This window comes from Rhinichthys klamathensis, unplaced genomic scaffold, assembly GCF_029890125.1.
Source record: "Rhinichthys klamathensis goyatoka isolate OS25496 unplaced genomic scaffold, OSU_Roscu_1.1 h1tg000032l_1, whole genome shotgun sequence".
In the NCBI taxonomy this organism is placed as follows: domain Eukaryota; kingdom Metazoa; phylum Chordata; class Actinopteri; order Cypriniformes; family Leuciscidae; genus Rhinichthys; species Rhinichthys klamathensis.
In genome coordinates this window covers 4814246-4828699 of record NW_026606581.1, presented here as the reverse complement: position 1 = coordinate 4828699, position 14454 = coordinate 4814246, and the positions used below count along the sequence as shown (strand labels likewise).

The 14454-nt window shown below is 37.9% G+C and overlaps 1 protein-coding gene across 16 annotated transcripts in view; it reads left to right on the top strand.

The window, feature by feature from the left end:
* The first annotated feature begins 3995 nt into the window (after nt 1-3995).
* The window catches only part of gphna (gephyrin a), a 107807-nt gene continuing 97348 nt past the window's right edge, over nt 3996-14454 (top strand). For all 16 annotated transcript variants that reach the window (XM_056245657.1, XM_056245658.1, XM_056245654.1 and 13 more), the window contains exon 1: nt 3996-4130. In XM_056245657.1, coding sequence (XP_056101632.1) covers nt 4067-4130 — 64 coding nt within the window. In that variant the 5' untranslated portion in view covers nt 3996-4066. The remainder of the gene's footprint in view (nt 4131-14454) is intronic.

Here is a 14454-nt window from a genome sequence, read left to right as displayed (position 1 = left end):
ACTGAAAGTGATGTCAGAGCCATAAAACATCTTTACATGGGTGTTTCTTCAACTTTTGACACTTGTTTACATCCAAGGAGTTGCTATTTATTTTAAATTATTATCAATTAGCAGGTTTCACCTTTCTTCACAACATTTTTTTGTTATCTAAATTTCATCAGTTACTCTTGCTACTTTTGAAATGCCTCATGTATAAATAGTTTTTTTTGTATTGTTCTATGTGTTGTTTAACCAGCCTTCCAAACTTGAAATATATACAATATTTGTCAATTTTGTCCCTAATAAAGTTTTTTTTATCTAACTGTACTTGTTTAACAAGTCAGTGAAGAGCTTGAGATTAAATTTAAGACCTCAATCAAGGTAAATATAAATTTCAAGGTAATTATCAATACATAAAATATCTAATTTAACCAAGCTGTAACTTTTTCAAATTATTCAAACAGTGTGAAATTGGCACTATGAAGACAAAATAATTGTTTTTATTCCAAAAATGTTCAAACAAACTTACACCAGTGTCATTCGCACCACAGACTGCTATAGAGCACAATTCGTTTGGGAGTGTGCAACCCCATGCAGACTTCAATGCAGTCAAAGGTGTTTGCATTTGATTTATATATTTTTGAGATGTGAGGATAGATTGTGATTTCTGTGCTGTGTTTTTTTGTGCTCTGCCAGCAGAAAACAGCTGCTCATTTTGTTGGCTTGAGCTTGTTGCCTAATAAGAATGGTTAAATAATGACCCGCAGAGAGCCGTTGTCCTCCTAGGAGGCCTGTGCTGACGTGCTGACTTTTCACTCAACTCCAGTAAAGTCTGACATCCTGGGGTTACATGGTGAGCGCTGATCTAGATTTAGCTGTGCTTGCCTGAAAATCTCCCTATGATCCTTGCAACAGCAGAAAATGGTTTCTTCTAATAACACCATTGCAAACATTCATGTCTATTAATGGACAAGACCTAAGCCTCCCCACAGCCTTCCCTGTTTTTTCCCCACAATGCTCGTGTGCACATGTTAATAAAGCTGGAGTGCTTCTTCTGGAGCTTTGCACCTTAGTGCCAGATCTAAGCTTGTGATTCTGTGATGCAATAAAGTGTGTAATTAATTTCTGATACAGGTACCAACTCCCTTGGATCCATCCCGCTCTGACACTCCAATAATATCATCACTAAACATCAACCCTTAAAGGAATATTCCAGACTCAGTTCAAGTTAAGCAAAATCAACAGCATTTATGAACTAATTCTAAATAATTTAGACTCCCTTCTTTTCTAAAAAAACGAGAGAAGCGAATATCGAAGCTACTCTGGGGCACTTACAATGAAAGTGAATGGGGTCATTTTTTCAAGGATTTAAAAGCAGAAATGTGAAGCCTATAATATTATAAAAGTACTTACATTAATTCTTTTCTTGAAAATGGTGTATTATCTAAGCTGTAAAGCTGTTTAAATCATAATTTGTATAATAATTTAGGGTTTATGGAGTTGCATTGTCATGACAACGAAGGAACTTCACACAGGACAGGTTAGTAAGTGATTTTTTCACGTAAAAAATCACGCATATCGTGAAAATGTTGTCGATTGTGCTTATACTGAACCCGAATCATTTTTTTAATAAATGATCTCTATAGGGATGCTAAAGGTGATTGACCATCATGTCATTGTGTGCTGGAAGGAAGAAAGGGGAATGACATAAAAACAATAAAAAAATTGGAGATTTTTGAGTGGGATTCATAATATATAATGTACCAGAGTAACATTTAAGCAGAGATGTTTTAGATTTAAAGGGGTCATGACATGAAAAATTTAATTTGCCTTGATCTTTTGACATATAAGATCATACCATAAAAAGTTTCATAGCTTAAAATGTCATCCTCATTCTAAACAAAACATTTATTTAATCAAGCTTAAAGGGGTGGTTGATTATGATCTAACTTTGTGTAATGTTGCTGTCTGAGCGTAAACAATATCTGCAAAGTTACGATGCTCAAAGTTCAGAGCAAAGGGAGATTTTTGCTTTTAAAGAAATCATTTTTTAAGCACTACAACAAACGGCCGGAAGGTACTACACAAACTTCCTATGGGGTTAGTGACATCACTAATCCTAAAATTTACATAAACTGCCTCCGGAACATGCAACAAAGGGGGCGAGAGAAAATGGAGAGTTTGCATAGAAACTTTTGTTGAAAGATGAAGCAGTCAGCTCTATTGACAGCAGCTGCATCACAAACCGTAAGTAAATGATTTCATAATGCTTTTATAAAAATTTCAGTTTTATAAGGAAAATGTTACTCATGTGCAATAGTGATACTGTTTCCTATGCAATGATGTTAGCCAATCATAACAGTGGCCATTTACTGGCAAGCCTTAAAGAGATAGTTGCCAAACAGTTGATAGGCCCCATTGACTTATGTGGGGGGGGGGGAAAATACTATAAGTCAATGGGGCCCATCAACTCTATATCTACATTTGTGTTCAGCAAAAGAAATTCATACAGGTTTGGAATAATGTTTGGGTGAACTATCCCTTTAAACAAATCTTTTCAGACAGAGGGTCAGAATGAAGGTTGAAAATAATCATTTTTTCCACATAAAAAACTTTATTAACATTATAAGTGAACCTCAAGGAACATATTACAATAATTTAAAAAAAATCCATGTCATGTTAATGATCCCTTAGTCCTACTCTAAACGTCCTGATGCAGATCTGTAGCACTGATCAGATTCTCAGAATATATCAGAATGATATCCTGAATGAATTAATAAATGTATTTAAATTATACATTAATTGGAGGCCTAAACAGGAGACACATTAAAATTTTCGTTTGTACCATGTGCTATAAATTTGCTCAATTTAAATAGGAAAAGTTAGTTATTTTTTTCCTGTATTTTAAAGTATAATTGATGTTGTGAATTTGTTTGTCTTGTGGTGGTAAACTTCCACGATGCAGAACAAACTACTGCTAAGGGGTATAAATAATAAAAGATTTCTAAACTAAACTAAATGTGAGCTATTACTGAAACTTTCAAATGCCAAAGGCCACAGAACAATGGAGTTGTAAATCTTTGCAACTGACATATTGTTGGGATAGGCCTACTCCTTATCTTGCCCCTTCAAGCTCAAACAAATAAAATGTATATAAAAAGGCACAAGTGTGCTTTTTCCACACACTGTGAACCCATACAAAAAGCATCAAAAGAAACCACACTAATAAATCATTGTATGTATACATTTAAATCATTTTTTACGAACTATGAAACACATATTTGAAACATGTCAAGCTTATAGGCTATACTTTTTGCCTAATACTGTATTATTGTTGTCTAAACATTTTCAGGACAACAACAACATTTAAAGTAGTTTGAGATATATTCATTTAGGCTATAGCCTATACATTTACGGGTTACCAATACGTTTCCATTGTATTTCCTGTTTACCATTTTGAATATAAAATGAAATTCATGGGGTGCTAGAGGAATACAATTATTTAGAATTTAAAATTATGCCAAAATTATATTTCTTGTTTGTACACACACACACACACACACACGCGCGCGCGTAATCTTTGATTGACATCTCTTCTCTGATGACGTGTTTACTGGCGGGAGGGCAGGACAACCTGTCAATCACAAGAGAAAGTCCCACCCTACATTAACTTCTTTCTCCGTTTCACTCGGATATATAAGTCACAATAGGGAAGAAAAGACTATCGCATCTTCTGTTTCTTGACGACTTTTAAAATAATAGCGTTAGCAGCTACGTTATACAAAATCGATTAGGCTGCACTCCGGTCTTCATCACATTCATGGAGGACTGAGTAGGCCTAAAACACCAGTTAGCCTATGTAGAGCATCACTATCCAGTCATTTCTCTTACATTCGGAGAAAAAAGCGACTTGAGAGTAAACTCTAGCCTATATTATTGATTGTACACCAACACCAGCAACTTTGCCAAATCTTCTGTGTTGTGCTCAGAGTTCGGCTGCTCTCACCTGACTCCTCCCCCCGAGTTCGATGCGCTCGTCTCTCGGCTCTGCTCAGGCTTGTCAGTGCGGGCGAGAGCGCTGCTAAACATGGCGTCGGACGGGATGATTTTAACCAACCACGACCACCAAATCCGAGTTGGAATATTGACAGGTAAATAAGAAATGACACTAGCTCCTTTTACGCCTCGTCGCTCGTGCTGGTCTGTCCGTTCACGCTGTTGCCCGCTGTTGATAGTCGTGCTGGTGGTGATTCCTATCAGCGAGTTCTGCCCATCTATCGCTCGCGTTCCTCGACTCATTTGTAAAAAGCTGTGCGTTTATTTATCTATATATTCTCGTATTCATTTATACACATATGCGATAGTGTATCCGGCTCTGTGAGATCTGCCTTTGGTCTGTCATGCAGCACAGCTCAGTGTCAAGACAACAGTTTGTGTGATGAATTATTCATAGCTTGTACGCAAGACATCCAAATAACATAAAGCAGATAGCTGGAAAACCCTCTTATATCTGTGAATGAACATTCCGATCGATGCCATATGTCTGTTTATGGTCATATTAACGTGTGTGGCTGCTGAATAGTGCTGTTATGTAGATACGAGTTGGTATTTGGAGTTGGTCACGCAGTGTGTTTTTTTTCCCCTCCTCATGGATTTCTGCACAGCAGCATCTCAGCTTCTGGTTTGCTTCGAGTCTTTATTTGTACACATGCACGGTGATATCTAAATATATACAGCGTCTCGTGCAATAGATAGATCCACTTAGAAATGCACCTGAAACACGACTTTCAGGGTTAACGAAAATGGCTTGTACTATGCGCGCGATTGAGTAGTAGCCTATTCTCGTGTATGCATGTGAATCGTTTGCTTTGATCGCCACCCCAATTTTGGCTAAAATTAGGGGAACGAAGCAGCCGCCTTCCTGTTAAATATCGCTGCCGTTGCTTCCCCTCGGGAGCAGGAGGGAATAAGTGATGAGTGATGAATACCGATGTCCGATTCGTGAACGAATGTTTTTTTTTTTTTTGAGCCAGAGATCTTTATAATGAACTTGTTCACAATCACAATTAGTTCGCGAGTCGGATAGAACGAGTCGAATTGATCGATTGTTTTAGCGACTCTGACTCATTAACTCATTGATTCGAGAACAGTTTTTTCCACTCATAAATAATGTGCAGAGTTCCGTAAATAAATTAATTAAATTGATTAGCCTATATGAACGTTTTTGTCAACATGCATGATTATGCAGTCCCATTTGCGACATTTCTGCGAAATTTTGCAGGTGTGATCTATTCTCAATATATAGTGTAGCAATCGCTTTTAAACCAAGCAGCTCTCTATTGGTCCACACTGCAAACTTGTGTGACCAACTTGAACCCATTGTGAATTCTGTGTGAGGAAATCTTTTGCGCTCATGTGAAATTCCTGTTTGCACTGATTCCAATTAAAATAATTGGATATAGTCCTGAAAATTCGGCGAACAACAATAAATGTGACCGCATTAATTTATTGTTATTAAAATCACCCTTATTAATAACACTAACTTAATGGCAATTTTATCAAACTATATAACTGCATGGTTTTATTGGAACATTTTAGAGCATGTAATACCACACAATGATGTCACGGATCACATGATGATGTAAAAGAATCACTGAATCATTTTTTTAACTGGTTCTTTGTAACAAACGGCTTAAAGCAACCGATTCATGGAAATGAATTGGACTTGGATCACAAGTGATGAAATGCACACACACTGACTGAATGCAAATGTCAATGACTTTGCAGTGTGTCACATGTTCATGACATTCTTTTCGGCGTGCTTCCGCAAGCCTATTCTGTGAGCACGAGTCTCTGAGCTTGTTGCGAGGGGGAATGGCATAAAACAGTGTGGGAATCCCCCTCCCCCCACCACACACGCACCCCTGTATAAGCATGACTGCTGGCTGAGAGTGCTGTCCACTGTTTTTTGGTGCTGAAATGCTGTCAGCCTCATATTTGTGCTTGTCGCAACGTTTTTCTCAGCTATGTGGAGCCGTAACAGAAATATATTTGAAAAGGTGAGAGGGATTTTCCTGAGGACATTATAAGCACCCCCCTTTTCCCCTTTCTCTTATACTAACATCAGCTGATCTAGTCCATCATTAGTCGCAGTCACGGCAAACCCTTCTAGGAGATTGGTTAGCATGCCTGCACTGTGTAGGGGCATTTCGTGGAAGCGCACGCTTATTGATGAGGAGCTCTGTGTGTGTGTGTGTGTGTGTGTGTGTGTGTAAAGGAGGGAGCAAGAGCGAGTATAGATGCCTTAGAGTGAGACGAAAATGGGACCAAACACAAAGAAATACGAAACGTGCATACTTAATAGTGAGCGAGTGACACATCGCCATTTCTAGACAGTTGTGCATTGACAGGGCAAAAACCTTTTGACCCCTTGTTTTAGATGTTGTAAATTGGTATAATAGAAAGTTTCATAACAGGGGCTTCCAAATTAACAGGTCTCCAAACTGATGCATTAAAATGGCATTAAAAAAGAATTTAAGTTAGAAACCAGAGATTTTGTGCTATTCAAAGTTGATTTGTTTTGGTGTTTATTTTTGGGGTGGCAGTCGAGACATGCTCTGCAGATATCCGAGTGGTTTCCAGAACGTTATCATTGTTCCGAATGCTGTCTGGTATTATGAATGTTTTACATATAACATTCATAGCCTGGAACATTTTAGGGGAGAAAGGGAAATAATGAATGCATATAAAAGACAAATGCAGAATTCTCATGAGTCTCAAGGTTTTGGTTGAATGCTGAGCTCAAAGGCTTGGATTTTTGGAAGGGTGTTGCTTTTGGTTTTTATAAAATGGTAAAATATTTGTGTATCCTTCAAACCGCCTCCTGAAGGGGTTTGTGATTTTGGACCAAATTTGATGTGTTGTAAATGCCATATGTTTACTGCATTCATCAGGTTTGCTCAACCAAGCGTTTTTCATTCTGATTGCTTGAGCTGTAGTTATGGAGGGTTAGACACATCTATCGGTAAGTCGTTGGTTGCTTTTTGATATCGGATACATGAAATAACACATAGAGAGAAAGCCCAAGCTTTTAGATCATTTCCTCTCCAGCTCTCATCTTTCAATTCAAAGGTGCCAGCATCAGAGTTACATTCACGGCTGTGGATGCTGTCAGGACTTGTCTCTGAGGTGTTCAGAGTGATCCTCCCGTGTGGGCAGGGCTCCTCCTTCTGAACAGCTGTCGTACTTCAGCGAATAAACTGAAGTCAGGTACATGCCTGTCATTGATGGGCTTTATTTCCTCAAACACAGGAAATTATTGTGTTCTGGATTTTTTTTAGTATCCAAATGGATTTTACTTTGTATGGATCCCTGTGCAAGACATGCGGGAAAAAATAGATATTGTGGCCACAAATTAAGAATTCTTAAAATTACTATAATATCCAATGTGTTACAAACCATTGTAACTCATATTTTTTAACTTGTAGATTTTAAATAAAGACAAAACGTTGTCAGAAGTGGGGGTGTTGAAGTCATGTGATCGTGGAGTAGTTCTTTATAGCCTAACTTTAGATTTGTACTTCTGGCGATTGCATTAAGGCTTCAAAATGACTAAAAGTTGAATTCATTTGTGAAGACATGCAAGTATCATAAACTTTTGTTGGCCGCACAGAGCTTATTTTCTGTAGTTGTCTAAAAGTCATTGGAAAAAATCCGATTGGCTTTTTGTCGAGGGAACCAGGGTGATGCTAACTTCCGGGTTGGCATACAAAAATGTTTTCCCTGCAGCACTCTATTATAGTCATAACACTCTGTTATAGCCATCATTTAAGTACCGTAATCGTTGTATTGAATTTTTTATTATCAAATTGTTGCATTTTTTACATCTCTAGTCACCAGTAAGCTGCTCCTGTCTTGAGATCCACCTTCAGATGTAGTTCCTCAAGGCCATTGTGGTGTCAGAGCATGTTAGCACCCTTGTGAAGGGTATCTTTGTGCTAACACTCAAACAGCTCTCCAAAAGTTTACACTTCAAGTCCCTTTAACACCTCCAGAAACCCTCCAGTGGTGAGGGAGCAGACACTTGAATAGCAATTGGGAACTCATGTGCCAGACTTAAAGGCAATAGAGGATCTTGTATTTGAAAGACATGGGCCTCTGCCAAGAGCTAATCTCAGTTCTACGTCAACGGTTGCCATTAATAAGCCTTAATGAAAGATAGTTCAGATGTCAGTCCCCAGGTATCGTTTCGAAGCCATCAGTATTGAATTACAGGGGCATAATTTCACAGGTGTTAAAAATTCAGACAAGATCAGCCCCGGAGAACACAGATAACAAAGCATTCTGGTCAGTGTTCTGCTGTTCTCAGAACGGCACGTATGCTAGATAGATATCAAAGCTGAAGGCAAATGTGCGCTTTTATGTAGTGGTTTATGCGAATACTCCTTTCCATGGTGACATGGATGACATTTTTGTGGATTTATGCTCCTCGTTTTCTGACTGTAGTTACCCTTTTGGGACGTAGAGGACAAATGTCTTCAGAATGATATATACATTTATGGTATTCTAGGTTTGGCGTCACCATAGAAGCATATGTATGCGTATTTTTAAAGATCACTGTCATTTTTTCAAAGTTAATTAGGATGTTGAAAGTCTTTGGACCTACAGTGACTTAATACTATATCATTCCTGAGGCATTTTGCCATAAAAAGCACTAAGCTGCATGCTCACGGACGAAGTTTCACGTGTATCTGGTAACAAAGCTGTCATACGGCGCAACCAGAGAGACCCATCGAAAGCAGTTCTCTTTCTGGTAACTGCATTATGCTGAAGGTATCTTCAGTTTAGCGGATTATTAATCTATTCCATCGAGGGATTTCTGTCCAGATGTGGGCGAGATGAAATTGCATGCTCATGATAAATCCACTGCAGTTGTTATCTGCATATGTTTAGAGCTCAGATCTCTCAGCATGGGCACAAGAATTTCTTTTTGAAGCGGATTATCTTTGAAGCATCTCTCTGCCGTTTAGAGAGCCATAGCTTGTGCTGAGATATACTTAATGTAAGTCTCGGCTATAGTGTAACCCCCATGGCAATGATATATTCTTTGAAACGCCTAAGGGGCCCACTTAGTCCAACTAGAACAGACAGAATTGAAATGGAAGGTTCTCTAAGCAAGTACTACTCACAGATTTACAGTTAAACGTTAGGATGCTCATTATTGAGAAATTATTCTTTATGGCTTTTATTTTACATTAAGACACTCTTTCATGCAAAGTTATTTTGGTTATTATTTTACATATATGCTTGCCTTGGGTATTACAATATGATTACAAATGATTCATTATTTTTGCAAATGTTTTACATAAAGACATTCTGACATGCAAACATATTTTTATTTTGGCTCTTATATTACAAAGACATGCGTGCATATAAAATTTAATTTGTTTTTATTTCACGTGATTATGCATACACGCCAATTTTTGACAAATAAAAAGCAAAAAGTTGTTTTGCATATAAGCATGTCTTTTTTATTTTACATAAAACATGCTGACATGTCCAATTATTTGGCTCTTATTTTACATAATTTTGCATTCATGTGTGTCAAGTAAGAGCTAAAATAAAGAATAATCTTGCTTGCTAGCATTTATTTATTAATAATAATTTGAATAATTTTGCATAAACATACTTAAACATAAACATTCTAACATGAAAATGGTTTATTTTGGCTCTTATTTAGCATAAAACATACTTGCATGCCAAATTATTCTTTATTTGGCTGTGTTTAATGTTAAGAGCCAAAATAAAGAATAATTGTGCATGTGAGCATACTTTCGCAAAAAGACCAATTATTCTTTTATTTAGTTTTTTTTTGTTTGCACCTAATTACACACAAAATTAACAGTGTATAATTTCCAAAATGGTTTTAACATTGTTTCATTACACATTTATTGAAGACTTTTTTTCTCAAGAAGGTCACCTGTCTGAGATCTCGCAATTTCCCACTCTGCTATTGGTTGACCTATAGTGACTGACCGCTCTCCTGTCCTCTCGCAGTGTGTTCCAGCATGGTTGGCTAACTTGGCTCAGAGGCCTGCCTCTATTACCACACCACAAGCTTCATTCATAAATGCGTAATGGCTCATGAACGTGTTGGCTCTGTGTCTGTGTCCTGCTGGGGATTTGGAGCAGTGGGAAATATGATCCAGCAGGACATTTATACCATGCCGTCTAGCCTATGCTTCACTTCCCACTTACACTCAGAGTGTGTGGAGAGTGTGTGAACTCATTGCAGATGGTATATTGTGTGTTTTACACACACACAGTGTATATAACCCTCATAGAGCCAGACTGGCCTGTTTGCTGACGTCACAGGCACCCACGTTTCATTTGTTTTAAGTAAACTCTTAAATCTTTGAATTCTCTTTCTTATATTATTATTTAAAGGATCTCTAATGTCCTTTAGCAGAAGTGCTAATAGACCTTGATTTATGTCCATGTTCCATAAAGTTTTGTTGTGGCATTTTTCAGAGTAAAGATAAACTTATGTGTGTGTGTGTGTGTGTGTGTGTGTGTGTGTTTTAAATTAAATATAATTCCTAGTGAAGAATGTTGTAAATTCTTTTTTTACTAATTTCTTTGCTACATTTTTTTTTTACTGTATTATTGAATTATAAGGGCTTTTCTCTCTGAAATATACACACCATATATGTTTTTTGTTTTGTTGGATAATGCTCAGCCCTGATGATAAATCATTGGTCATATTTTTTTTTTAGTATTTGCTATAGTGAAATATTGACTGGTCCAATTACACGTTTAAGAAAACACTATAAAGTTGTTTCAATATAAACGCATCTGCTAAAAATAGTTTGTCTTCTATAAACATCTATGTAAATGAGAAACGGATTTTGCTTATTCATAAGATATTTATATGCTCAAATGCTCCAGAGATCCATTTCAGTATGACAATATATCAGCCTAAGTGCCTAACAAGATATAATTCACTTCCGATTATGACTTTTATTTCAGCAAACTCGTGCCTCTTTCAGCTCTTAATGATCAAGAAATGACCTTTGCCCTCCTCTGTCCCATGATGCCCTGAGTGCTGGCCTTGAAATGGTGTATTTTTCACGCTGGCCTCCTGACTGCTGATTAAATGGATCTCTGAAGGAGTTCATGGCTGGTCATATATTTATCATGCTCCACCATTAGAGTTCAGAGACCAGCCCAGATCACGAGACAGACACACACACACACACACACACACACACACACACACACACACACACACAAAGCAGTGTTGCGCACCAATTAAAAATCAATGATTTAAATTCCACATATAAGAATGTGTATAAAACGAATGCATGCACAAGGATATTCTAGCGCAGTGGCTGAAATACAGCAGTGTTTGATAGTTAGCACAGCAGAGGCTGAAAATGAGCATGATAATCCTCATGCAGTTTTAATCGGCCTTTAATCATTACTCTCATTACACCCCTCCACTGTCAACGGCACTCCAAACACACTTCTGTCCAATGCTAGACACATACAACTCTGAATACATAAGAGAAAGCCTGTGTGTTTGTGGAATAGATTGAGAACATGGCTTTGTGATTGTTTGAGCAAACGTGGTTTAATTGTGTAGTTTTTATCGTTCCTTAATGCTGGGTGATTTTTTAATAAAAAAAAAAAATTAAAATATTTTTTTTTAGTTTTTTTGAGATATTTTCATGGTTGTGAGCATGTTACTAGTGATGTGAACGTGTACACGTGTTTGTATTCAGGGAGCTATTCTCACCGCACCAGCCCCATGGAGCAAGGCCTGACACGGTTCGTATTGTTTTCTGTTTAATCGCCATAAAAAGCGCATCAATTTTTAGCTCCAGCTCTCTAAGCTGTTTATTATGCCTTTCTATTTGCATATCTTATATCACAGCCATACATGCCCATATTATTTGTTAGACTGAAAAAGGCTATCCGTTTATCAGCTTGTTTAGAACCTGTGGCCGGTTGTATAAACTGCTTAAGGCTTTCACAAACTAAAAGATTTTAAAAAATCTTATCAGATTTTCAAAATGTGAGAGACAGCAAACATGTCAATAAAAAATCATAGGTTTAACAGTTTTGTTCCTATAGCATGTGGAGTGCCACTGCCAAGACAGCAGACCACACACTAACAGATTCCATTCACAAACAACAAGATTCCCAACTGTGAACATGCCACGGGAAATCTTGCAAAATCTCTCATGGTCAAATGTGACTTTGTAGTACACAAACATGGCAGACAACAGGCAAGAAGAAATGAAAATAGTGTTTGGACTGCTTTTTACAGAAAATTCACGGAAAAAAGTAAAAGGTTTGGATAAAGTCGTGTTATGCTTCCGTCTGGATAAAGTCGTGTTATGCTTCCGTCAGCTCACTTTCTGATTTGGTATAATTTCATTCCATGTGACAAAGAGTGCTTTGTCTTCGGGGTTCCCCTCACACAACAGGATTTCTGATCGTAAAAATTCAACATGTTGGATATTTACGACTTGAGATCGGTGCGGCCCGACGTTTTTCCGAGCAGATTCAATCACTCTTAACACGCATCACACTACAAGAAAATCTGATAAGATAATCAAAGATCATCAAGATACTTAGGATTTTTGAAGGGGAGAATTGGGTCCAAAATCGTCTCGGTTATCTTGTAGTGTGTTGGGTGCCTTAAGACTAGTCTTACAAGTTAGTCATTCTCAATTTCTTTTCTTTAAGACTGGTCATAACTTTTTTTATCAGTCAGTTGCTTGAAAAAGGTAGATTGGTCTAATTTGAATCCGAAAAAGTAAGACTGATTAACCCTAACTTATTTCTTAGACACAGTCTTAACATAGCGGCTATGTTGTTTATGCAACTGTTCCCCCTGCCTGGGCTGAGTTTTAGTCTCAGGAAGCACGAAAGGTTCCATTAGTCAGGAAGTACAGATAACTCTTTCTTGTTTAGCCTTTCTTAAAGGTGAAGTATGTAAGATTTTTCAAGTTAAAATACTTCTTAAAATAATTCTCTTTAGTTTATTTACTACTATTCATCATAAGCCAGTCATGGGTTTTTCTCCCATTAAAGTGTTAAAAGTAAGCCTCCTAGGCTTCATCAAAACACGGAGAGTGGTCCGATCAGATCTGTCATGATGAAACGGGTCATGAACACGTCAACGTGTTGGATGGGTTTATTATAAGAGAGACGCTCGTGGTCGCTCTAGTTTTAGCCTACTCAATTGCTTACTCATGACACATAGCAACACCGCTAAAAGTGAAAGTTGCCTAATTTTACCTGTTGAGACATGCATACATTATTGCAGCTCCTCTCTGTATCAAACACCCCGTTTAGTTCCAGTTTCGATGAAGCCCCTCCTTCCGAAATATGCTCTGATTGGTTAGCTGGCCCAGTGTGTTGTGATTGGCGAACCGCTTAGTGTGTTCTGGAAATGTTACGCCCCTTATCATAACCGCAAGTTTCATCTGCTCAGGTGTAAATATTAACAATGGAACGGTAAATGGAATGGTAAATATAGAACCTTTGCAAGCACAGATTTTACAGGACGTTTCAGAGTGGTAAGTTCCTAAGGATTGGTGAACAGGCAAAAGCTAAACTACATCAACACTGTAATGTTAGCTAGCAGGCTAGTGGAGCCAAACAGTTTGCCCTTTGTTTACATCAACAACATAAAACCTATAATTGGAACTGTTAATAGAAAACAACAAACAACAAAAAATAAAAAAATATCGTACCAACAAAATGGGAATTGCTCCGTCTTTCAGGAGAAGCTTTTGTGCGTAGCCGACATTGTACTCTCTTACTGCGCGTTCACACCGCCACCGGCGAGAGCGTCAAAATTCGTTCTCCCCGTAAAGTTTTTTTAAACTTTATTTAAAGGGGCCGCAAAGCAAACAAGCATGTTGATCGTTATTTGTGCAGACTGACCACAAGTAAGGTATAAGTTGACCTCATGAAATCTTTTAAATGTGAAAGTAATAAATTGATTGATGGAAAGAACTTAACAATTTAGTGACATGTTTGCTAACTAAATAATGCAATTAGAAGCCATTTGTGTGGTGTGGCTTTTGTGTTCATGGTTAAGTGCTAGTCTAATTTGCATTCCCGCTGAAAAACAAGCGTTCTAGTGCGAAAATGTTGCCTATAAATAGTGTTGTGCGCCTTCTTATCGAATACACATGATCAACCTCTCCTCCATTTTGCTTGGGAACTAATGTGGTCGGAACCAAAGTTTACAGGACTGCGTTCTCTGGAATCCTCTCAAGCGGAGGACTTCTACATTCCGATTGGTTGCCGCCGAACTGCGTCATAGCTCATTACCATAAAGTTGACCTGACTTCAACTCTCCTCGCCGCGCTCACTGTCCAAGACGCGCTGCACCGCCCTCGGCTCACATTGAAAATGAATGACTTTCGGACATTTTGACGCTCTTGCCGGAGGTGG